Source organism: Rhinolophus hipposideros, assembly GCF_964194185.1.
Source record: "Rhinolophus hipposideros genome assembly, chromosome: 22".
Taxonomy (NCBI): domain Eukaryota; kingdom Metazoa; phylum Chordata; class Mammalia; order Chiroptera; family Rhinolophidae; genus Rhinolophus; species Rhinolophus hipposideros.
The window spans coordinates 30,124,109-30,151,418 of record NC_138068.1 but is presented as its reverse complement, the minus strand read 5'-3'; the positions used below and the strand labels follow the sequence as shown (position 1 = coordinate 30,151,418).

The following is a 27,310-nucleotide window of genomic DNA, read 5'->3' as shown; positions in this document are numbered from 1 at the left end:
ATTAAATATATACATTGCTTGAAAAGGGTAAACAATAAGTATTTTGATGGACCACTATAACATTTCCTCATTAAAATTATATATCAAAGTTCAGAAATGACCAAAAGTCAAATTCTGCCCCACACCTTTATGCTTTTGGTACATTCTGATTCACCTAACGCTACTGGGTCATGGTGTGAGTAATTAGGTATACGGTATTAAACTAGCCTCCTTTGGAATATTTTTCCAAATTTGATCTTCATGGAGACTTTAAGGAGTCTCAAAAATGTCCAGGATGAAGCAACTTGGGGACTGTCCCTTGCCCTAAATTTCCAAGAAAGTAACATGAGAGGAAGAGGCACTGAATCCTTTATCAGGATAAGCGCAGCCACCTATTTTTCCTTTTTACATAAAAGCAATGATGCTATTTTTAACCGTTACCCTGCTCCCTCCCTCAATATTTTTTCATTATTCTAACCTATGAAGCAGAACACTTTTCATGAAATATTATTAAAGATGATGGCTCATAGAAATTCATCCCAGGGGCACTACCTAGAATTTATTATGACATTAAAGATGCAATTATTAAAGTTTGTGCCTGGGATGCTATTAAATGCCACGCACCAAGGAAAAGTAGGAAAGCACGGTGTTCTGTTAGAATTATAGAAGTGATGATGAAGGAGAAGCTATCGAGGGCCTGGAATGAGGCATCCAGAAGACAACCTCAACACTGAAATACTGTAAAATATTCCCTCATCGCTCTCCATAATCACACTCAATGCTGATGGGTCCACTCTAAGTGCCTGTAGGCCACTGTGATAGTCGTACTGTTTTGAAAGGATGTTAACCTAAGAATAGAGGAAAGCTGTTTTTCTTGAAATTGAGAAGACAAATCACAAGGAAGCTTATTTTAACCTTTCACGCAGGTTTTCAAAGCCATTGCCTGCCCAGGAGGCCATACAAGCAATTAGAAATCCTTCATTCTACCGCCCAGAAAAATAATTTAAATACTCATTTGAAAGTGATTGATTACCTATGATCTGCAAATCAAATGAATACAGCCTGGAAAGACATTAGTCTGGGTTGGTGAAAAAAGTCATATACTTAAATAACTTAGTAATTTTTAAATTTATTTTTCAATTACAGTTGATATACAATATTATATTAGTTTCAGGTATACAACATACTCATTAGACATTTATGTAACTTACGAAGTGGTCAACCTGATAAATCTAGTACCCATCTGACACCATACATTGTTAATAAAATTTTATTGACTGTATTTGTTATGTTATAGTTTTTATCCCCATGACTATTTTGTAACTGCCAATTTGTACTTCTTAATCCTCTCCCCCTTTTCACCCGTCCCTCTACCCCTCTCCCATCTGGCAACCCTCAAAATGTTCTCTGTATCTATGATTTTATTTCTGTTTTGTTTGTTCGTTTATTTTGTTCTTCATATTCCCCATATAAGGGAAATCATACGGCATTTGTCATTCTCTGTCTGCCTTATTCCACTCAGCATAATACCCTTTAGGTCCATCCACGTTGTTACAGATGGCAAGATTTCATTCTTTTTTATGACTAATATTCTATTGTATATGTGTACCACCTCTTCTTTATCAATTCATCCATTGTTGGACACCCAGAATGCTTCCAAATCTTGGCTATTGTATATTATGCCACATGAACATATGGCTACACATGTCCCTTTGAAGTAGTGCTATGGGTTTCTTCAGATAAATACCCAGAAGTTGGATTACTGAGTCCTTCTTTGTCTCTTGTTATAGCCTTTATTTTAAAGCCTATTGTCTGGTATAACTATTGCTACCCCCGCTTTTTTTTTTTCTTGTTCCCATTTTCATGAAATATCTTTTTGTATATCATTCCTTTCAGTTTGTGTGTGTCTTTTGATCTGAAGTGGGTCTCTTATAGACAGCATATGTAAGGGTCTTGTTTTCTTATCCCTTCAGCCACCCTATGTCGTTTGATTGGAACATTTAATCCATTTACATTTAAAGTAATTGTTAATAGATATGGAGTTTTTGCCATTTTTATTATTCATATTTTTTCTTCTTCATTAAGAAGTCCCTTTAACATTTCTTGTAATATGGGTTGGTGGTGATGAACTCTGTTAGATTTTTCTTGTTTGGGAAGCTTTTTTTTATCTCTCCTTCAATTTAAATGACAGTTTTGCTGGGTCAAGTAACTTTGGTTGTAGGTCCTTGCTTTTCATAACTGAATATTTCATGTAATCCATTCTGCCCTGCAAAGTTTCTGTTGTGAAATCAGCTGCCAGTCTAATGGGGGCTCCCCTGTAGGTAACTAACTGCTTTTCTCTTGCTGCTAAGATTCTCTTTTTGTCTTTAAACTTTGGCATTTCAATTTTGATGTGTCTTGGGCTGTGGTGCCTGCCCAGTCTGCTTTTCAGGTGTGTGGTCCATGGAGGCAGCTGAGTGGTGCTCCAGCTCCGTCTGAAATCAGCCACTGGGTGTGCTGGCCCCCCAGGGCCTCCTGGAATGAGCCACAAAGCAATCTGCTGATGGCTGCTACCCATGCTGAATTAGGAGGTGCCTGGGAGAGGCTAAGCTGTGAACTGAGGCCAGCTGCTGCTAGTGCCAGGCTTAGGGCTGCTTAGCAAGAGGTACAGGGCACACCAAGGACAAATGCTGCTTGCTTGGGGTTTGTGAACCTTTGAGACATTTTAGGAAAGTCTGAAGCATGAGCCAAGACAGGCCATATGGGAAAGGTATTTGGAAGCGACTTGGTCTGTTCTGCAAGTTGGATGGGTTGGGGTATCAGGGAATCACCAGGGCAGGGTGAAGAAGAGTGTTAGTCAGGTTGATGGAGACTCAGATATGGTGGCCACCTGTGTCTATATTCTGGGGGAGGGCGGGTGGAGAGCTCAACAAATAAATTATGGCATCTGCCAGCACTTCTCTTTGGGAGAAAGCTGCCCCTCCAGACCTTGTCCTGGAGCCAGATAATTCAGTTCCTCCATGTATGTCCCTGGCACCTTTTGAGCTGCTGCCCCAGTGTTAGAGCTCAGAGCCAGTGAGTCCGTCAGTGAATAAGCCTTTTAAGAATACCTGGGAATCCAGACACCCTCCATGTCACTCAGCTACAATCTCCACTGGTTTTCATAGCCAGAAGTTATGGGGACTTCTCTTCCCGGCACTGGAACCCTGGATAAGAAGCCTGGTGTGGATCTGGAACCCCTTTCTCCTCAGGGGGGACCTCCACAGCTGAGATAGCTCTCTTGATTGTTAACCACCACATCCGGGTGTGGGACCAGCCTGTTCCACGTCTCCGCCCCTCCTACCCATCTCCATGTGGCTTTTTCTGTATATCTTTAGTTATAGGACTTTTGTTCGACTATAGTTCATGTGATTTTCAATAATGGTTGTTCTGTAGTTTAGTTGTAATTTTGAAGTGGCTGTGAGTGGATACAAGCACAGTGTCTACCGACACCACCACCTTGAGCAGAATTATCTAAATAGTTTTTAAAGTATAAATGGATAAATTCAGAATGGCAGATTATTTCTGGCTTGGGGGAACAAGGGATCTTTTGGAGGTGGCATTTTTGGAGGTTGCTTTTAAGGATTGATAGAATATCAATATATTACAGTCTAGAAAAGATGTGTGCCATGTGTGAACAAAGAAGAGTGATACATTTAGACTGTCTAAATAAGTAGGCAGGTTGGGGTCAAAACGGAATGCTGATATTTGTCATTTCAACATTATTCTTTTGGTAGTAGATAAAGAGTTCAGCATTTACAAGAAGAATTGTGATATAATCAGAGCTGTCATTTGGGGAGATTAACCTATGCGTAGAAAAAAATTTAAAAGGCAAAGAAATTCAATAGGATGTTAAAATTCTAAGTGTTGAAGAATGAGAGAAGTTGTAATGGAGGACAGGGGAGTTTCCAAGATACGTAGAATTCAGTTTTTATCAACAGATGGGGTATGGGAGAAAATGATATAAAGCAGATACAAGATGGCACCAAGTTTAAGTACCCATTATGGATTGTTAAAGAGAGAGGACAGATGGAGGAAGGGTCTCTATTTTTGATTAACTACATCCAATATGTACATGAGCCATTTGTTTAACTCTGAAAATCTGAGAGGAAGAACCAGTGCTTAGGAGAAGTAAAGTTAAAGTTATGGATTTGAGAATTATATACAAAGAAGTATTACTAGAAATTGAAGTCATGTGATTGAATGAACGTTCTCAGGGAAAATAAATATAGAGAAGATACTTTGAGTAGATGACAAAAAATAGATTTCCCTTTTTGAATTGCTTTTAAGGAAGCTTATTGCTAAATTTTGACCCGATTGTAGAACTGTCTCTTAGTTTATGTTTTCTGATATAATGTTTGTCTTGTGCTCTATCTTTTAAATTTGCTCCCCCACCTTAAGTCTTGGGGTTTAAAGAGCTTCTATATTTTTGAAATACTATTTATTTCACAGATTTGAAGATGAACATATTTTTCACATTTTAACATCTTTGAAATTGAAATATGTCTTATAATCACTGGTGTGTCATATTTTAAATGGCAGCATGTTTTCATTCTTTGTGGTGTACAAAAGAATGGTGGCTGTTACAATCAATGCTGTCTTAGATTTGATGAACTATGGTACGTCCTGAGGTTTCCCTATTTGATAATCGGGTTTCTTTTCCATTAAGCTTTTCTTCTCCCAAAAGGGGAAGAACAATCTACTTAGGGAAGAAGTAGTCTTGTACGTGCATTCCAATCAGTCATGAATGGGCTGTTGAATACCCTTTCTGAGCTGATAGGAGGGAGAAGGGTAAGAATGAGACTCAAGTATCCTGACTCCCAAATTGGAATAAAAAGTCCTGGGGGTGGGAGAAGCAAGATGTAGTAGAAACCTAGATAGGCTTGGGGTCCAGTACAAAGCAGGCTTGTTTGTTGCTTTTTGGGGCATAGTTCTAGAAAACTGCAAGTCTCCTGCAGAAACCCCCATGGCATTGGAACAACATGATGCTAGTAGCTGGCAAATGGCCAAAGGAGATTTATAAATGGATGGACCTGAGCTAGTACCTCTGGTTCACCCATAACCCGCGAAGATCCAGAAGTTCCTGCATATCCTAGAAGAATGCTGGAATAAACTGGGCCCAGAGTGAACACTTGGCTGAGCAGGGATTTGAAGACATTGGGATGGGAAGACCCACTTTGCAGAACTGCAGTACAGGGCACTTAGGACCATCCCACTGGGGAGACCAGACGCTCCTTCCACTGCTGGAGGACACATGAACTTCCTCTCACACCCAGATGCCATCTGGAGAAAGCAGAGACTTCCTGAATGGGGAGGGAACTCCAACAGGGGTTGACTGAAGTAACTGAATATGCTCCTGAAATAAAGTGTTTTTTTAAGCTGGAAGAGTGTTGTTAATTGGCAAGATTTTTTTTCTTTCATAAGTGAGAAGGCAGGATTTGAGTACAATATGAACTTGTAATAGAAAGTAGAACACATACTTTTTGTTGTTCATTTTAATCCTACTACAATGACATCTTTCAGGATACAGTAAGTTGTCTAAATACTAAAGGTAATCCAGGGTAAAGAAAAACTTTGCTCTGGATAGAACACTGAAAATGGAAATATTTATGGTAGTGCAGGAGGATGAAAAATCATCGTAGAAACAATCAGAAAAGTGGGAAAACTAGGAGTAGCTTTTAGAAGCAGAGAAAAGAGGAGGTAAGTGATGTTCAGTCAGATGCTACACAGAACGGTAAGCTCACTGATCTCTGGGAAGAAGCCACTGGATTTGATGAGAAGGAGCCATGCGCAATTTTTGAAGATTGGCAATGTGGTGCTAGTTTAATAGCCGTAATTTTTCTTGGGAGCCTAGTGCACAAAGACATGTAGTCTATTTCCATTGTCTTGCAGATAAGAAAATTTGGGACCAGTGAAATTTCACAAAAGTCAGTTCAAATTATAAATATGAGAAAAAGAAAAACAAGTACTTTACATTTGGGAGTCAACTAGAATCAGTCTGTTTTGTATCATTTTTTGGGGAAATATATTGAGGGTGCGAATAAGCTTTTTTTATTAAATTTATTGGGGGTGATATTGGTTAATAAATTATATAGGTTTCAAATGTACATTTCTATAATACATCACCTATATATTGCATTGTGTGTTCATCACCACCCAGTCAGTTCTCCTTCCATCATCAAATTTTTGACCTCCTTTTCTCCCATCTACCACCCTTCTCCCCCTTTACCCTCTGGTAACCACTACACTGTTGTCAGTGTCTATGAGTTTGTTTTTTTGTTTGTCACTTTCAGATTTATATCCCACGAGTGAAGACATATGGTTCTTGACTTTTTCTGTCTGACTTATTTCGCTTAGCATGGTAATCTCAAGACCCATCCATGTTGTCACAAATGGCAGCACTTCATCTTTTCTTATGGCTGAGTCATATTCCATTGCGTATATGTACCACATCTTATTTATCCAATCATGTATTGAAAGACATTTTGGTGGTTTCCATGTCTTGGCCACCATCAATAATACTGCAGTGAACATAGGGGTACACGTATCCTTACAGATAAATGTTTTCAGATTTTTGGGGTAGATACCCAGAAGAGAGATTGTTGGGTCGTATGGCAATTCTATTCTTAATTTTTTGAGGAACCTCCATACTGTTTTCCATAACGGCTACATCAGTTTACATTCCCACCTGCAGTGTATGAGTGTTCCTTTTTCTCCACAGCCTTTCCAACATTTAATGAATAAGCCTCTTTTGAAAGTAGTAAAGGAATGATCTCTACCATTTATGAAAAAGGCAAAACTTTGCTGAAAAGCATCCTTGGGAGCAAATATGCTGACAGGTGTTACATGTTTTAAATTTTTATTAGAGAAGTTGGAAGTTTAATTTCATTATTGATGGTAACATAATTTTCTCTGCTTTATTCAGAGGAACACACAGAATCAATTTGTACAAGCATATACAACAATGTCAGTTGGTATTTTGTCTAAAAATCAGTAATCTGATTAGTTCTAGGCTACCAGCTTTCCATGCGCTCCTCTCAGCTTTGGTGGCCTGGCTCAATTCCCAGCGGAATACCTTTTCATGCACTGTCTGTAACACCACCACAGCAGGCTTAAAGACCATGCAGATTAACACTGTAGCAAATTGTTTTGATATTTAACAGACATAAAAAGGTTATTTCCTGATATGAAATTCTGAAAATCTGCATAAATATTTTTGTGTAAAATTAAATTAGTTATGTACTTTTTTCTGAAACTAGAAGTTGAAGTATCAAGAATGCCCACGTAATTCATATACACATATATATAGACTTTTTCGGTATGCTAAAAGTCTTGATAGTCAAATTATAGTCTGTGCCATACATTTATTCCACCAGTATTGATTTGGCATTAGGTTAACTGTGTCTGTACGGATTAGTCCTAATTGGTGCTTGTGTATCATGCAAACATAGTTCTAGTATTCTTGTTTACTAATCTTGTCATGTGGCAATACTTAGATGATTTTGCTCTACAACAGTGTGAATTAGGAGTATAAATACTTTATACATGGTCACATTTACAAACGTTTGCCAATAACCACTTCACAATCTTGAAGGTGTAATAGTGAATTATAGCATCTGGAATCGGCCGAAGCAATTCCTAGAAAGCAATGTCAGATGTAAACTTCCTTAGATGTACCTAACAGAGTTCTCCTTTGAGCACTGATGAGTTTTGGCACGGGTATACTGTTCTATTTTTCTAATAATTTCCACAACTTTTACAGAAAATAAGCTTCTTATGGCATGGTAGAGACATGGCACTTAATAATGAGGTAACTTAGATGTAGAAAAGTTCCACAGAATTATTTGTCTTGCCAATCCTCACTTTTGCTGATGAATTTATTGACAGAGCTTTTTTTTTTTCTAGTGCATGCACTTGCTATTAAATTGCTAATGCACTATTTTTGCTGCAGCTCAAACATGTCCTAATGCATCACAAAGCAGAGTTATTAACACCAGGCTCATTTACTTGTGATGGTATTTTATAGCAAACATGTTTAAGTTGCGTTATCCATGGTTAAACTCTGCCTTATTGGAATGATCATTTTTGTGGATTTGTAGCTACTTTGGGTTGGCCAAGGAAATTCAATATTCAAAATGTGAATTAGAAGTATGGAAGTCTGGTTTTGGGTAACATCTTGTCTATACACAAAGGAAACAGAAAAGACAACGATTTTCTTCCATGGACTTTGTGTTCAGAAGTTTGGGAGAGAACTTGTGACGCCGTGTGGTTTTGCTGCTTCAGTTTGAGTTTTGGAGTTTCATACTACTGTTGCTGGTCTGCGGTCCATCTCGGCTTCCAATTTCACCATCTGCTGCATCTCCTTCGCCTGTAACATCAGACACATGGGCTTACATGTTGCAATCCTCTCCTGAAGGCATGTAGCATACCTGGCCTCTCTTCTCCTGTGTAAATCTGATGCTGTCACTATGTCCTTGCTGCTCAAAGAGTGGTCCATGGACCAGTAGCATCAGTGTCACCTGAGACCTTGTGAGAAAGGCAGAATCTCGCACTCCACCCCAGACCTACTGAGTCAGAATCCACCTTTTAATAAGATACTAAGGAAGTATTTTTAATGCACGTTAGAGTTGGGAAAGGACTGGTCTACACAGTGTCAGGAAAACTATTTGAAAAGAGGCTGAACCAGTCACTTCATATTTAGAGCATGTCACATTAAAATGTTTGTGTGAATTACTTTCTAAAGATTGACATATTGCCTTAACTGTGTGTCAATTATTTGATCACTTTCAGAGTAAGTTTTGCTTATGTACAATTTATTCACCAAATAGCCTGAAATTTCATCAAAAGTAGTTTCTTCAGAATCTGCCTCATGGAGACCTTTAGGTAGGAGGATATCACATTGCTTTCGCTGGAGTATCCTGCAAATAGTACGTTCCAAGAATATGTAGGGTTCCTGGAATTCTATCGTCCAAAAACTATCCTTAGGGCGCTCATTTCTCTGGGGTAATTCATGGTGAGCTCAATCTCATGAATTAAGACTATTTCTAAGACAACCAGCTGGTTTAGGAGGTGGAAAGGAGTCAGATGGGGTGCAGGTTCTGGTGTCAAATAATTGCTTTGCAATATAAGGAAAACTAATTGGTTCATTTCAGCTTTTACTTTCCACTGGCTGCTCCTTCCCAACCCAATGCATGTCTTTTGGAGGAACAATAAAGTACCCCTCTCTTCTTTTAGTGAAAATAAAGGACTTTGAAATAAAGGACTTTTAAGAATGGAAACATGGATATTAGGTATAACTCAGAGGAGGACACTGAGGTGCTTGACGTTATTCTTCATGTCTTACTTAGATATTCCAGAAACAGAAGCTCAGTAGGAGGGTTTGGTCAATGCTATAGATCGTACTAAGAGCATCTAAATGTCCCAAAGTCCTGCTACAAAATTAGTTTAATCCATGGACCATACAGTGATTTTCTTATTATTTTTATATGGTGGCTTTAAATTTCATTTTGGTCAGGATGGATATAATAACACCGAAGAATTATTTCTTTCTGTTCACATTTGGGATGGATGGTTCCTTCCCAAATATTTTTTTATGCCTGAAGTATAATAATACTCTAATAGGGAAATGAAGAAATGGAGAAAAATATACAAACATGAAACTATGACACAAAGAGTATTCATAAAAGATGACAGTGAAACATTATTAGCACTGGAAATTAAACATTTTTTATGTTCATTGAATAGTAATAAAGGCATCTCTATGCTTCTCCCCTTTTAACGTTTAAAGGCAATATTGAACACAGTTTAGAAGGAAGCATCGTATGACACTAAAAATGATTCCAAAAGCAAAGTTCTCCTATGAGCAGGGTGACCACTGAACCCCATTTGCCAGGAACAGTTCTAGTTGATGGCTATTATGAACAGCACCCGCTTTCACTCTCAAAACTGTCCTGCTTGGGACAATAAAATAGTCACCTTATTTATTAGGAATGACTAAGGTGCTTGGCAGACTGGATCTAGTAGAAAGCATGACAAGAGTCACTGTATAATGACATTGTATAATGTTCCTGTATACAGACCATAACTCTGTCATTCAAAACCACCAATGAACTTTCAGTGGGTGCTTTACAAATAAATTGCAGTCATATCAGTGTTTGTGAAAGATTTGACTCTGCGACCCAGTCTTAGCTGTGATCGGTCCAAATGACACCGGTATATCTGTTTTTGATGCCTGGGTATGCCCTCAGCAGCATGACTTGTGTCTCCCAGGTCTGTAATTGGAAATGCTGGTAACACTCCATCAGAAATAATTGTCTCAAGATTTTGGGCATTTGGGTTTGAACATTACATCAGAAATCCAAGTATGAAATAATCAAGCTTTTAAATCCAAACCTTGGAGATATTAGTTATGACCAGATCTGAATTATAAATGGAGACTACCCCGAGAAAACTGACATAGTTGAGAAGGAAAGCAATGTCTTGCTTATCAGAGTTTCAGTCCTACCTTGAGTTTGGGACACTGCATGACAGGATTTCAAAAGCTGTTTGTACAAAAATAGTAATGTCAAAATTGAGTCATACATACAAAACAAAGAAAATAAATGAATACTGAAGTGAATTTGCGAAATGAATGCAAAAACCATATACGGAAAAGCAAAAAGCTAAGAATAAAATATGTATACAACCATCAGTGACACATTTCCCCCGAGTTGATCTCAACAGAAAAAAAGAACAAAACAAACAACCGATGCCTATTAGCCCAGACGGTGCCTCTCTTCTGAGCCAGTGAATGGAGAACCCTCCCTTTAGATCCCTCACCTCTCTTTATTAAATGATAGGGTTGATGACAAAATGAATTCTGAAAACTTGGGTGCGATAGAAATGGAGCTGTTAATGTTTGAGATGGTCCATGTCATGATGGGTGAGATAGATGTTGTGTGGCTGGTAGGTCTACGGGAAAAATTAAACAGACCTATGGAGTTTTAAATGAATCATTGGTTGACCAAGTAGTGGCTTAAAAAGGACACGTGAGTTAGGATCCAGAATCAGGACCAAAGTGTATTAAAACGTGAGTTCTTTCTGCCAGTGTCCGTAACACTGGTCCAGGTAATTAAGTACACCCATTCCATGCTTTGCGTTGGGGTTTCTGGGAGAACTTAGAGAAGCACGGTCACAGGAAAGCAGTAAGAAAACTTAAAAGGAGATATTATGGGAGAATATTAAAATTAATTTACTATTGGCTTAGAAACAGAAAGGTCTCGGGGTATAACAGTGGTTTGGGAGATTATTATAAAAGTTTGGGGTTATCTGCAGACAGGAAACTGTCTTCTGCCAATGAAATGTTGGATTATAAAGGGAGCTCTCCTACATGGTTCCAGATCTTTATTACAAGGGAAGAAATAGAGTCACTGTAGCTTCTGCACTGCACCTACAACAGTATTTTAACATACTGAGTAACTGTGAATTGAGAGCAAAAAAATGTGCTAAAAACATCTGGGATTTAATTTGCTATGGAATAGGCCATATTTGTAAAGCAAAGCTTAACACAGAAATTCAAGTCCAAATTCCACATCTGCCAGAAGTGTCACTGTATCTTGAATTTCTTTTCATTGAATTTAATTTAATCTTAATCAAACCTCAGGCCTTCTCATGTTCTGTGCTCTCCTAAGCTTCCATGACTCAGTTGTAGGTGGTAGACAATACTTATGACACGTTAAAAGGCATTATATGTATTTTTGGAACAAAAAGCCACTATCCTCCCAACACGATCCAATCAATACAACTACCACTGATCCAATATTTAATGTAAGAACTCTGGTGTGGTTTGAATTCTCCATATATTAAGATAAAAGCTCAAAGTGAGTTTTTTATTATGTACTTTGGCTTTGAAACCAAAAACACTAGGTAACTGTGTTCTCTAGCTCTGAAAAACACTATTGTAGTGATGAGTTATTTTTAACACATTTACATTCTTTAGTCAAATTTGTTGCTAAGCAACATAATAATTTCTAAGTAGTTTCTTAATTTAGTTAACTGAAACATAACTGTGCCTTACCTTCATTGGGTCTTCTTCTAAGGCACCCTTCCTTATCCTCACCCAGCCCTGAATCATGAAGTAGATTCTAATGTTTTGGAGATGGTGGCTTTACCCGTATTCGTATTCCCACTTACTCCCAAGGAACACTTTCTGAGAAGTGTTTTAAGAGCAAAAAACACAAGCTAGGTAATTTGTACCAGAACGTGACGTATCTATGAGTTGGTCACATGACTTGGACCCATGGGACAATAAACATTTATCATCGCTGTTGGGGATCTGTGGACTGTTCATGAATAGAGGCATTAGCTCAATAGGGAATGTGAAACATAACTCAGAAGTATATTCATGAGTAACCCTCCTGTCCACCAAAAAGTAAAGAATCTGAAACCAGAGGATGGATTTATTTGTTACTCAATTGTAATACCAAAAAGAAAGGATCTTACGGTTTTGTTTTACTTTCTCAAAGGTACTTTTTAGCATAATTCTTACTTAAGTGTTCTTCAATAGCAGCACTTTACTCTGAAAAAATATACCTTAAATAGGATTACTTTATGGATGAGAGGAAACAGGAAAGAACAATATAGTGCTAGTACATATTTCACCAAAACATCTTTATAGTTTTTAGATGGAGATAAATTATCTAGAAATAATAACTTCCAAACCAGCTACACCGGAAGAGTGAAATTTGAACTGAGATATTCTGAAATTTAAACTGCTACGGAGGGTCATTTTGCTATATATGCTAGAGATATTTCCATCAAATTGAAGTGAAACTGTGATGGCTGATGGGCAGCAGCCCATTTGGGATGGAGCCCATCTGTACTATGCTTGAAGTAAACATACATTTATCTTGGTGTCGGTATATGCCCAATGGCCTAACTAAACAATTGGATTTTGGATAAATCTTTTTATTTGTGTGCACTTCTCAATTTAATGTTTTGCCTTGCTGGAAAAAAGCACCAAGAGTATATCCACTCAGGTCAAGTGGTTTGCAGTTATGGCCCTTCATGCCTTTAGGTCCTACTTGTAAGCCCTAAGAAGTTTTTATAACTTCATTTTTAGGTTGAGGTTGAAAATAGGTGGTTTTCTCATTTGCTTTTAAACATACTATCACTTGCCTCTAGGTTGCAAACTGTAGAATTCTAAATGAAAAGAGAAATAATTTGTAGCCTGTTTCTTCCTCCTCTCAGTAACGTCATTCTTAGAATTCCCAGAATCTATTCAAATGATGACTTTTGGTTCTTTTTTCTCCACAGTCACACCCCTTTCCCACTTCAAAAAAGACTACTTTCTTGTTGGATGAGACAAGGAAATTACAGTTAATAGGCACCACATTTTCTAGCCACTTTTCCACGCTGTTACTCAGGTCACTGGCTTTAGCAGATGGGTCATTATAGGCCACACAGTATTTGCCTTCCAAAGCTGCCTGGCTGCCTATGTCTTTTTATACTTTTTAGGTGAAATACCTGCTCATTCTGCTTCTCTAAGAATTCTAGATGTTCAAGTTGGACTTTTTTCAACTGATCCATTTCTTTGGACTGTTTCATTGCGAGCTGCAAAGAAAAAAAATTCTGATAAACTTTGGGTTGTAATCTTAGAATTTATGGTTGAGGAATGAGTGGTAATTATACAATTTAAGAGAGTGAGATAATAATAAAAAACAAGAAAAAAGTCTTAAAACTGGGAAAGGTTAGACCCATAATTCTTCCTGGGAAGATCTTTCCTGCTAAAATCTTAGAAAATAATAGAGTACTTATGATTTTCTATATAAAATGGTACCAAATAATTATCTTAAAGATTTTGGGAGAATTACTTTAGCTTTCAGGGAGTATGGAAGCTAAAATGTTTAATATACAGAAAAATCAAACTAAGAAAATTAGCTAGAAGTCTGATATCTAAGCATGTGTTATTTTTAAAATAGTTTTTTTAAGGAAGAGCGCCAAGAAAATTACAATACTTACTCTCTTTCTTTCTTCCAGAAACTTTTTAGTGTTGCTGCTGTTTAACTCTCTGACTCGCCTAAAAATAACAGGTACAAAGAACAGTTGTTATGAAACCAAATGGAATTAACATAGTGTTAAAGAAGAGTTACATTTCATTTAATTATCTGGATAAAATTATCACTTTCTTTTCCTAATTTTGAAACATAAAATGAACAGAGAAAAATATTTTTAAAAATCTGTATACCCGTCACTCAGATTAGTCAATATTAATGATTCGCCATGTTTGTCTCACATTTGTAAAGAAAATAAAGTGTTATAGGTATAATCAAAGCGCACATTGTATTCTTCCTGATTCCATTTCTCTCCCTTTTCTCTCTCCATACATAATCACTATTCTGAATTTGTTACCTGTCATTTCTAACAACCTCTCAGGTGATGCTGCTGCCAGTGTATGTTGTTTTGTGTGGTTTCCAACTTTACCTAAATGGTAACATTCTGGGTTTCTTGAACTTATCACTTAGCCTTATGTTTTAGAGACACAGCTGTTTCAAACTCTTCCATTATTTTCATCTGCTGTATGGATAGTTTCCATTTGTGAATAGACTACAATATTTCCATTTTGCCATTAATGAAAAGTCGGTTATTTCTAAACAATGTTACAGTAATCTGGTGCATAGGGCCCTGTAATGCTTGGCACACTAAGTAGCCATTGACTAAATAAATGAATGAAGTATAGGGCCCATCTTCCAGAGCATCCGGGCAAAAGTTTCTCCAGAGTAGATACCTACACTTGCAGGTTGGTAGGGAATGAATAACTTCATCTTGACTCTAAAGCACTTGTCCCAATTTGCATTCCCATCCATAGTGTCTGGGTGCTACCCATCTCCATATCTTCACCTACTGTTGGTACCATCAGACATTTACTTTTTTGTCAGTTGGTTTTGTAAAATGACATCATGCTGCTGCTTTATTTAACCTGCATTTCTTTGATTACCGGTGAGATGGAGTGCTTTTCATGACTGAATAGACCTAAAACTGACTGAATTTCTGTAATAGTTATAGGCCTATTCAGGTTTTCTCCTTCTTTGCTGGTCATTTTTGATATTTCTGTTTTTCTAGGCAATTGTCCATTCCATCTCAGTTTTCACATTTATCGGTGGTATTATTTATAGAAGTCTTGGTTTTTGAAAATATTGATTGTATCTGCAGTTCTTTCCCCTTTTCATTCTAATTATTAACCTGTGCTTTCTCACTCCTTTTCTTCTTCATCAGCCTTGCTGGAGGTTTACTGATTTAATTATTATTTTTTCAAATAAAAGGTTTTTCTCTTTGCTGATACTATCTATTGCTTTTTGTTTTCTATTTCAATATTTTCTGCTTGTGTATTTATTATTTCTTCCTATCTGAGATCTTTGGGTTCACTTTGTTTTTATTATTTTATACATTTGAGTGTTTAGCTTATTAATTTTCATTTCTTTTTAAAATATATACATCTAGGCTATAATTTTCAGTTTAAATATCACCTTAGCTATCTTTTTTTTTTGTGTGGTGAGAACATTTAAAATTTACTCTCTTAGAAACCTTCAAGTATTTAATAAGTATTGTTAACTATAGTCACCATAATGTATACAATTATAATAGATCCCCAGAACTTACTCAACTTTTAACTGCAAGTTTTTACCCTTTAATCAACATTCCCCCATGCCCTAGGTCCTGGCAACCATCATTCTCTGTTTCTATGAGTTTGGCATTTTTTTGGATTCCACATATAAGTGAGATCATAGAGTATTTTTCTTTCTCAGTCTGACTTATCTCACTTAGCATAATGCCCTCAAGGTCCATCCGTGTTGTTGCAAATGGCAGTATTTTCATCTTTTTTACATGGTTAAATTATATATTTATATCACTCTTCCTTTATCCATTCATCCACTGGTGGACACTTAGGTTGTTTCTGTGTCTTGGTCATTGAGAATAAAGCTGTGGTGAACATAAGGGTGGAGGTATCTCCTTCCAGATAGTGATTTCATTTCCTTCTGATATATACCCAGAAGTGGGATTGTTGGATCTTAAGGTGATCCTATTTTTAATTTTTTGAGGAACCTCCATACTGTTTTCCATAGTGATTGGCTGTACAATTGACATTCCTACCAACGGTGCACAAGGTTCCCTTTTCACCACATCCTCACCAACATTTGTTTGTTGATTTATTGATAATAGCTATTCTAACAGATGTGACGTGATATCTTATTGTGGTTTTGATTTGCATTTCCCTGATGATAGTGATGTTGAGCACCTTTTCGCCATCTATATGTCTTCTTTGGAAAAATGTCCATTCGGGTTTTCTGTCCATTTTTAAATAGGATTATTATTTTACTTTTTAGCAATTGAGTTGTATGAGTTCCTTATATATCTTGTATATTAACCCCTTATCTGATGTATGGTTTACAAATATTATCTCCGATTCCATAGGGGGCTTCATTTTGTTGATTCTTTTGCGGTGCACTTTGGCTACACATTGATAAACACTGCTTGCACTGTCATTCAGTTATAAATATTGTGTAGTTTCTGTTGACATGCTTTTTTGACCCAAGAACAGAAATGTTTTTCAGCTTCAATATGTCTTTCTTAGCTCCCTGATTATAAATTTTTAATTTTACTTCTCAGTAGTTTGATAAGGCAGATAAACACACATATACAGATAACACACAAAAATAACCATTTAGCATAGGGAAATTATTTTTCAAAAAAGCAGTCATTTGTGGGTGTTTTAGAACCATCTAGATGTAGAGATAAAATACATAAGTATAATAAGTCAAAATTAGAAAATTAAACAAATAACTTGGCTTATTAGGTTATCAGTAACTCAGAATTTATGGTAATTTGAGAACTAGGATTCAAGTGCTGTTAAATCCCTCTCTTGGTAACATGACGACAGGCACACCACCATATTGAGGGTTTGGTTTCCAACGACCGCAATAAAGCGAGAAGCGAGTACTGCAATAAAGCGAGTCATAATCTTTTTGCTGGTGGAGGGTCTTGCCTTCAATTTGTAAAAAAATGACAACATCGATGAAGTGCAATAAAGTGAAGCATGCTGTATTGATGTCCTAACACACAAGTACAAAAGCTTGAAGACTCAAATCCACGGTGCAGTTTATACTCTAGAGCTTGGGATCAGGCTGAAGAGGGAGAGGGACTCTAGCTGAGACCATATTCTTGTTCAGCCCCTGCCCTCACCCCCTCCTGTTTCCCCCACTCCCCTTCTGTGTAGATCCCTTCCACATGCACCCATATTCCTGCCCTGTTCTCTGGTTTTAGAAAAACCAAACCTAAGACAAGGACAAACCAGAAAAACAGGGTGAGGGCTTGGGAGATGGTTCCTGCTGTCAAGGAAGCATCAGGCAAATCAAGGGAAGATAATGGTCCTCCGACATGCTGCTACTCAGAGCCGGCCCACACAGAATGGGCTTACATTGAGCAGGTGAGAGGCAAGGAGGGTGAACCAGTGGAATGTGGGAAGGATATTTTGCCATATTTTATACGATTTTATTTGTAAATGAATGAGCACACGTACACTGAATGTAAATTTATTTTACTAGTAAACAATCTATAGCAATAATAAATCTTAATAGCAGTTATAATAGCAGCATTCTTAGCCAAAACTCACAAGGGTTTCACTATCTTATATGTGAGTGTGTGTGTGTGTGTGTCTGTATGTGTGTGTATACACACATAAACGTTAAACTTGTATCTTTAGGTCGATGCTATAGTCCCATAGACAGCATTTTCAGACTTACCTTTCCCGTTCTGCTTTATTCTTGATAGATTTATCTTGGCTGATGGCTTTGCTATTTTCCATAGAAATCTTAGCCTGGTGTGCCCTCATTTCCTTGCTTTCCCTATGTATTAAAAAATAAACAGGGAGGAGGATGGGAGTTAGTGCTTAATGGGTATAAAGATTCAGCTGGAGAAGACGAAAAAGTTCTAGAGATGCATGGTGATGATGGTTACATAACAGTGTGAATGTTCTTAATGCTATACACTGAAAATGGTTAAAACAGTAATTTTTATGTTGTGGATATTTAACTATAATAGAAACATAAAAAAAAAATTTCACATGTAACATTAGGATTAGATTTTCTTTTTCATATTGAGCTCATTGAGTTGTTTTGTATCCGTGAAAACAATGGAGGGGGCCCCAGTCCGTGAGGATGCTTCTCCCTGAGGGCAGTGAGTCACCTAGTGGTGAAGTAATAATGATGGATTGGGAAGAGGGGACATTATGTTTGTCCATAAAACACAAAGCTTTTTCCAGCGTTGTCCACTTTTTTGGGGGGATCAGATGGCCTGGGGGGGTAGGGAGGGAGAGAGAGAGAGAGAGAGAGAGAGAGAGAGAGAGAGAGAGAGAGAGAGAGAGGATATTCTAACCTTCACAAGTGACTTTCCTGTTTTCTGACAGTCCATGGAAATGAAGGGAACTAAATGGTTTCAAATATGACAAAGACTCATAGTTTTAAATAATGTATGTGTACATTAAGGGCATACAATTCTAAATTGTATTTTAAATACTAAAATGAATATTATTAACACATTTATTATTAAGACAGGATTTTTTATTAACACAATATTATTAACACAATATTATTAACACAGGATTTTTTTCTGGAACATGAAGAACTCAAAGCATTGCCTGGAAATGAGTCACGAAGGAGTCAGGTTACCTAAGCAGTCTTCTTAGGTCCCATCAGAAGGGATGGAAAACAAGCTAAGTGTACATTAAGGGATGACTGGATAAATAAGATGTGGTATACACACAGAGAATGGAATACTACTCAGCCATAAAAAGATGAAATATTGACATTTATAACAACATGGATGGATCTTGAGAGTATTTTGCTAAGTGAAGTAAGTTGGGCAGAAAAGGACAAAAACTATGATTTCACTCCTATGTGGAACGTAAAACAAAAAGTAACAAGCTAACAAAACAAACTCATAGATACAGACAAGAGAATGGTGGTTACTAGAAGGGACGTGGCGTGAGAGGAAGGTTAATTGGGTAAAGAGGTAACAGGCGTAGTGGAAGGAAACTAAATTTCTAGTGGGGAGCACACAATAGAGTACACAGATATCGAATTATCTATATATTATTAACTAATGTTATCTTAATCAATTTAATTTAAAAAAGGATTTTAAAAAAGGGATGGACAACGCTGTAACAGAGTTCTTCAATTTAAGATATTGTGGCTACAGGCAGGAATATATACACAAACTTCTGCGACCAAGGAAATTGCCCTCAAATTTTCCATAACTTGTTAGTAAATTAACCATTTCTTCATTCATTCATTCGTTCATTCATTCATTCATTCATTCATTCAACAAACACTTATCAACAACCAATTCTTGCTGATCAGTGGTAAGAAGGCAAGATTTTTTAACCAAGGACAACAGCTAGAATGGTGTAAAAGAACACAGCCTTTCAGAAAAAGCTTAAATGCTGCTGTTGCTTTGAAAAATGCCCCTGCCATAGATTTATTTTTTAAGATAAATTAATAACTAGGTAATGGTCTCTTCAAATGACTTCCTAAGTAATGCGACAATTAGTTTACTTTGTTTTTTCTTTTGGATATTGCCTACTGTTGAGGGTGATTTTTTTCTTTATTCAACTATAAAAAAAATTAGAAAAGAGTGCCTTACTCTGTGAAGTATTTTTAAATAAGAGTAGACCCCTAAAACCTGGTGTTGAAGCAATGCTCTATGGCAGAGTAATGAACATACCTTTCTGTGTAATAAATCAAGAGCATTTCTAAGGGAAAAAAGAAAAGCTAACTTCTTTTTTTATTACTATTTTTATTTTTCAATTACTATTTTTATTTTTCAATTACAATTGACATTTGATATTGTTTTATATTAGTTTCAGTGGTTAGACATTCATATAATTTACAAAGTGATCCCCCAGATTAGTCTAATACCCACCTGGCATTATAGTTTTTACACTACTATTCACTGTATTCCCTATGCTGTACTTTACATCACTATGACTATTTTGTAACTATAAATATGAGTTTCCTAATCCCTTCACCATTTTCACCCAGCCCTTCAATCACCCTCCCATTTGGCAACCATCAGTTTGTTCTCTGTATTTATGAGTCTGTTGCTGTTTTGTTTGTTCATTTATTATGTTCTTTAGATTCCACATATAAATGAGATCATATATTTGTGTTTCTTAATCTGACTTATTTCATTTAGCATAATACCCTCTAGGTCCATCTGTGTTGTTGCAAACGGTAAGGTTTCATTCTTTTTTATGGCTAAGTCATATTCCATTGTATAAATGTACCACCATCTTCTTTATCCAATGGGCACGTAGGCTGCTTTCATATATTGGCTATTGCAAATAACGCTGCAATGAACATAGGGGTGCATATATCTTTATGAATTAGTGTTTTGGATTTCTTTGATAAATACTCAGAATTGGACTTGCTGGGTCACGAGATAGTTCTATTTTTAATTTTTTGAAGGACCTCCATACTATTTTGCCAAAATGGCTGCATCAATTTGCAATCCCACCAACAGAGCACAAGGGTTCCCTTTTCTCCACTTCTCACCAACACTTACTTGTTGATTTATTAATAATAGCCATTCTGACAGGTGTGAAGTAACATCTCATTGTGGATTTAACTTGCATTTCTCTGATGATTAGTGACATTGAGCATCTTTTCACATGTCTGTTGGCCATCTGTGTGTTCTCTTTGGAGAAGTGTCTATTGAGGTCCTCTGCCCACTTTTCAATAGGGTTGTTTTATTTATTTATCTATCTATCTATCTATCTATCTATCTATCTATCTATCTATCTATCTATCTATCTATCTATCTATTTATCTATTTATTTATTTATTCATTTATTTGGTGTTGAGTTGTATGAGTTCTTTATAAATTTTAGATGTTAAACCCTTATCAGATGTATCATTGTTGAATATCTTCTCTCATTCAGTAGGATGTCTTTTTGTTGTGTTGATGGTTTTCTTTGCGGTGCAAAAATTTTTTAGTTTAACGTAGTCCCCTTTGTTTAATTTTTCTTTTCCCTTTCGTTTCTCTTGCTGGAAGAGCTATATCAGAAAAAATATTACTAAGAGCAATATCCTAGAGTTTACTGCCTGTTTTCTTTTAGGAGTTTTGCAGTTTTGGGTCTTACATTTAAGTCTTTAATCCATTCTGAGTTTATTCTTATATATGGTGTAAGCAGGTGGTCTCGTTTTTTTTTTGGCCTGTATTTGTCCAGGTTTTCCCAACACCATTTATTGAATAGGCTGTCGTTACCCCATTGTATATTTTTGCTTCCTTTGTCATAGATACATTGACAGTATAGGGTGGGTTTATTTCTGGGATCCCTGTTTTGTTCCATTGGTCCATGTGTCTTTTTTTTCTTTTTTTGCCAGTACCATGCCATTCTGATTACTACAGCCTTGTAGTTTGATATCAGATAGTGTGATGCTTCCAATGTTGTTCTTCTAACTCAAGATTGTTGTGGCTATTCAGGGTCTTTTGTAGTTCTATGTAAATTTTAGAATCATTTGTTCTCGTTCTGTGAAAAATGCCATTGGTATTTTGATAGGAATTGCACTGAATCTATATATTGCTTTGGGTAGTAAGGACATTTTAACTATGTTAATTCTTCCTATTCATTAAAATCGTATATGCTTCCATTTATTTGTATTATTTTCAATGACTTACAATTTTCTGAGTACAGGTCTTTTACCTTCTTGGTTAAATTTATTCCTAGGTGTTTTATTTTTTTTTGATACAATTGTAAATGGAATTGTTTTCTTAAGTTTTCTTTCAGGTAGTTTGTTATTGGTGTATACGAATGCAAATGGTTTCTGAATATTAATTTTATATCCTATTACTTTACTAAATTCATTTATCAGGTCTAATAATTTTTTTGTGGAATCTTTAAGGCTTCTCTCTATATAGTATCATGTCATCTGCAAATAATGACAGTTTTACTTCTTCCTTTACAATTTGGATGCCTTTTATTTCTTTTTCTTGTCTGATTGCTGTGGTTAGGACTTCCAATACTATGTTGACTAAAAGTGGTGACAGTAGATGTCCTTGTCTTGCTCATGATCTTAAGGATAATGCTTTTAGCTTTTCAACGTTGAGTATGACGTTAGCTATGGATTTGTCATATATGGCCTTCATGATATTGAAGTATGTTCACCCTATTCCTACTTTGCTGAGAGTTTTTATCATAAATGGATGCTTGATTTTGTCAAACGTTTTCTCTGCAAGTATTGATATGATTTTTATAATTTATTTTGTTTGTGTGGTATATCCCGTTAATTGATTTGTAGATATTGAACCAAACTTGCACCCCAGGAATAAATCCCACTTGATCATGGTATATCATCTTTCTAACGTATTGCTGAATTTGGTTTGCTAATATTTTGTTGAGGATTTTTGCATCTATATTTATCAGGGATATTAGCCTATAATTTTCTTTGTTTGGTTTTAGAATCAGCATAATGCTAGCCTCATGAGATGAGCCTGGGATCCTCCCCTCCTCTTGAAATTTTTGGAATAGTTTGAGAAGGATAGGTGTTCATTCTTCCTTGACTGGTAAAATTCACCTGTCCAGGACTGATTTTCTAGTCCAGGACTTTTGCTTTTGGGGGTTTGATTACTGATTTGATTTCATTAGTAGAAATTGGTTGGTTCAGATTTTCTGTTTCTTTCTGATTCAGTATTGGAAGATTCTATGTTTCTGGGAATTTGTCCATTTCTTCCAGATTGTCTAATTTATTGGCATATAATAGTTTGTAGTATTTTCTTAAAATTTTTTTGTATTTCTGTGGTGTCAGTGGTCACTTCTCCTCTTCATTTTTGAATCTATTTATTTGGGTTCTCTCTCTTTTTTTTATTGATAAGTCTGGCTAACGGTTTATCAGTTTTGTTTATCTTTTCAAAGAACCAGCTCTTGGGTTTTTTTTGGTTTTTTTTTAGACAATATTTTAATTATTTCCACTCTGCTCTTTACTATTTCCTCTCTTCTACTCTGGGTTTTGTTTATTGTTCTTTTTCTAGTTCCTTCAAGTGGAAAGTTGGATTGTTTGAAATTTTTCTTATTTCTTGAGGTAGGCCTGTATTGCTATGAATTTCCTTCTTATGATCGCTTTCAGTGTGTCACATACGAAGTGTGATAAAAAAAAAAATCTGCTAAGTGCCATCCAACAGAAAGGCAGGGGTCTCCAATATGGGAAGCAGCACATAAAACCTTAGTAACATAAAACCTTGTAACAATAAATTGTGACAAGTTTCAATTTATTGGGTGCAATCAGTCGGGTGTGAGCTACAGTTCAGAAAAGGTGCGTTTTAAAGTGTTCCGTAATCACCCTCCACCATGACAGAGTTCTGTGTCACACATCACTTCTGGTATATGGCAATTTCTGTCAAATAAAAACACTACAGTGTGTCCTCATCCACCTTATTCACTGGATCTGGCACTGTGTGACTTCTGACTGTTCCCTAAAGTCAAAATAACCATGAAAGGTAAATGTTTTGAATCAATTCAGGACATTGAGGCAGCCTCAACAGCATAACTAAAGACACTCAAGAAAGAGGACTTCCAGAACTTATTCAGAAAGTGGCAAGAATGGTGGAATAAATGTGTTTGAAGTGAGGGGGAATAGTTTGAGGAGGATTAATGGCAATGTATCTTTTATTGTAATCATTTTTTAATTTAAATATTCACCGTAATTTTTGATCACACCTCACAGATTTGGCGTCATTGTGTTTTCATTTTTGTTTGTCTCAAGGTATCTTCTGATATCTTTCTTGATCTCATTGTTAAGCAATTCATTGTTTAGTAGCATATTATTCAGCCTCCATAATTTCAGTTTTTCAGTTTTCTTCTTGTAACTGATTTCTAGTTTCATACCATTGTGGTCAGAGACACTTGATATGATTTCAATCTTCTTAAATTTATTGAGACTTGCTTTGTGGCCTAACGTGGTCTATCTTAGAAAATGTTCCATGTGTACTTGAAAAGAATGTACATTATACTGCTATGGGGTGGTGACACATTCTACAAGTATCAACTAAATCTAGTCTACTGTATTATTTAAAGCCACTGTTTCCTTGTTGATTTTGGGAGATCTATCCATTGATGTCAGTGGGGTGTTAAAGTCACATACTATGACTGTATTATTGTCAATCTCTTCCTTTATGTCTGTCAATATCTGCTTTATATATTTAGGTGTGTCTATGCTAGGTCCATGCATGTTTATAGGGATTATATCTTCTTGTTGGATTGATCCTTTTATCATTATGAAAAGTTCTTTGTCTCTTATTATAGCTTTTGTTTTAAAGCTTATGTTTTCTGATGTTATGTATCGCTATGCCAGCTTTTTTGTTTGTTTCCATTTGCATGAAATATCTTTTTCTATACCTTTACTTTCAGTCTCTGTGTGTCTTTTGATCTGAAATGGATCTCATACATGTAGATAGCACATGTATAGGTCTTATTTTCTTATCTATTCAGTTATCCCTATGTCTTTGGATTGGAGCATCTAATCTATTTACATTTAAAGTGATTATTGACAGGTATGTAGTTATGCCATTTTATTATTCATATTTATGTTTATTTTCTCCTTCCTTCTTTTTAAAGAAGTCCCTTTAACATTTCTTGTAATATGGGTTTGATGGTGATCAACTCCTTTACCTTCTTCTTGTCTGGGAATCTCTTCATCTCTCCTTCATTTTAGAAGATAGCCTTGCTGGGCAGAATAGTCTTGGGTGTAGGTTCTTACTTTTCATCACTTTGAATATTTCTTGCCAGTCTCTTTGGCATGCAAAGTTTCTGTTGAGAAATCAGCTGACATTCTAATGGGAGCTCCCTTGTAGGTAACTAACTGCTTTTCTCTTGCTGCTTTTTAGATTCTTTTTGTCTTTAACCTTTGGCATTTTAATTTGTGATGTGCATTGGTGTGGGCTTCTTTGGGTCCATGTTATTTGGAACTTTGCAATTCCTGAGATTGTATGTCTATTTCCTTTGCCAAGTTAGGGAAGTTTTTTTTTGTCATTATTTCTTCAAATAGGTTCTCAATCCCTTGCTCTCTCTCCTTCTGGCACCCCTACCATATGAATGTTGTTACACTTGATGTTGTCCCAGGGGCCCCTTAAATTATCTTGATTTTTATTATTGTTTTTTCTTTTTGCTGTTCTGATTGGGTGTTTTCTGCCACCTTATTTTCCAAATCACTGATTAAATCCTGTGCTCCATCTAATCTGCTATTGATTCTTTCTAGTGTATTCTTCATTTCAGTTATTGTATTCTTCATTTCTGACTGGTTCTTTTTTATGTCCTTTTTTATGCTTACTATCTCGCTGTTGAAGTTCTCACTAAGTTCCTTGAGCATCCTTATAACCATTGTTTTGAATCTGTATCTAGTAGATTGCTTGCCTCCATTTTGTTTATGTTTTGTTCTGGAATTTTCTCCTGTTTTTCATTTTGGACATGTTTCTTTGTCTCCTGATGTTGGCTGCCTCTCTAGGTTGTTTCTACATATTAGGTAGAATTGGTACATCTCTTAGTTTTGGCCTGGTGGGCTTATGTAGTAGATGCCCTATAGGGCTCAGTGGCACAGTCTCCTTGATCATCTAAGCCGAGTGCTCCAGGAATGTCCCTTGTGTGGGCTGTGTGTGTACTCCTGTGTGTGTACAACTGTAGTTGAGCCTTGATTGCTGTTGGCACCTCAGTGGGTGGACTTGACTCTAAGGCTTACTGGCTGTAAGGACTGGCCATGCCCACAGCATAGGAAATGCTGTGCGGGGTCTGACCCCAAAGAGTGGGATTCACCCCAGTGGGCTCTAATGCCTGCCAAGACCACCCTTTGCGTGTGCCGCTTGTGGGGCTAATTGGGTGAGTGGTGCTCTGTTGTGGTTTGAAGTTGGCCTCCAGGTGTGTTGGTTCTGGGACCTATTGGGAAGGGCTCCTGTGCAGACCAAAGTCAGCCACTGCCTGTGACCAGCCTGCGCCTACCTGGTAGGAGCTATGAAGCAATCCAAAGTTGGTTGCTGTCTGTGCTGGATTTGGAGATGTGTGGGAGGGGCCACACTGTGAGCCTATGCAGGCTGGCACCAGTACTTGGCTGGGGAAAATCAGCAAGAGGTCCAGCATACTCTGAGGCCTGTTGCCACATGCCCGTTGCCCATAAGGTTCAGCTACAGAAAGAGGCTCCTGCAGTGTAAAATTTAGGGGAGGCAGGGTCTCAGGAAGTCACCATAGTGGGGCAAGTGGTTTTCACCAGGTTAATGCTGATCAGGTTTGGCACCAGTGCTAAGCTTGGGGCTATTTAGCAAAAGACTCAGAGGACACCGAGGCCAGCTGCCAACTGAGAGTTGTCCAAGAAAGACTGCAGCACAGGATGGGGTTGGGTGCACACTGTTGAAAGTGCCTCTGGCAGTGAACGAGTTGGGTGGGGCTCCCAGGGAAACCACCAGGGTGGAGCCAGCAGAGCTCACCAGGCCAAAGCAGATTCAGATTTGGCATGAGAGAAGGTCTCAATACAGGGACAATGGTAGCTGGACCCCCAAATCTTAACATGGCTTCTTCTTTATATTTTTAATTATAGGACTTCTGTTCAACTCATCTTCAGATGGTTCTCCAGGTTGACTGTTCTATAATTTAGTTGTAATTTTAATGTGGTCACAGGAGGAGGTAAGCACACCCTTTACCTACTCTGCCATCTTGAGCAAACCAAGTAAAAAAGACAACTTCTAATCCCATACAACAAAATAGAATACAGTTGACACTGCACAACATGAAAATTAAGGTACCGACCCCCTGTGTAGTTGAAAATCTGTGTATAACTTTTGACTTCCCTGAAACTTAACTACTAATAGCCTGCTACTGACTGGAAGCCTTACTCATAAAATAAATAGTCAGTTAACACATAGTTTGCATGTTATGTGTATTGTATACTGTATCTTTACAATAAAGTAAGCTAGAAGAAAGAAAATGTTGAGAAAATCATAAGAGAAAATACAGTTACAGTACTGTATGTATTATTGAAAAAAATCCATATATAAGTGGACGTGTGCAGTTCAAACCTGTGTTGTTTAAGGGTCAACCATACTTTAAAATGGATAGGGTATAGAACATTATGCTACAGGAAATGTAGCATGGTACACCTTATTTAGTTTCCTTGAAAGAGAACTGGAAACTGTGGCAAAAAACATTTCACGCTCTAATGGCTGTATCTATCTCTCCAAAATAAGATTGGGAACTTGGGAATGCAACTAGATAATTTATGCATTTTAGCATTTTAAAAGTTTT

General features: G+C 36.9%; 1 protein-coding gene across 11 annotated transcripts in view; it reads right to left on the bottom strand.

Moving 5' to 3' along the window:
• Positions 1 to 6,053: 6,053 nt before the first annotated feature.
• The window catches only part of PLCB4 (phospholipase C beta 4), a 402,352-nt gene continuing 381,095 nt past the window's right edge, over positions 6,054 to 27,310 (bottom strand). For 8 of the 11 annotated variants that reach the window (XM_081033465.1, XM_081033468.1, XM_081033467.1 and 5 more), the window contains 5 exons: positions 17,775 to 17,876; positions 13,996 to 14,053; positions 13,501 to 13,587; positions 10,502 to 10,538; positions 6,054 to 8,365 (listed from right to left, as the gene is read on the bottom strand). In XM_081033465.1, coding sequence (XP_080889591.1) covers positions 8,277 to 8,365; positions 10,502 to 10,538; positions 13,501 to 13,587; positions 13,996 to 14,053; positions 17,775 to 17,876 — 373 coding nt within the window. In that variant the 3' untranslated portion in view covers positions 6,054 to 8,276. The remainder of the gene's footprint in view (positions 8,366 to 10,501; positions 10,539 to 13,500; positions 13,588 to 13,995; positions 14,054 to 17,774; positions 17,877 to 27,310) is intronic. The other 3 variants (XM_081033471.1, XM_081033470.1, XM_081033469.1) reach the window with 1 other exon arrangement.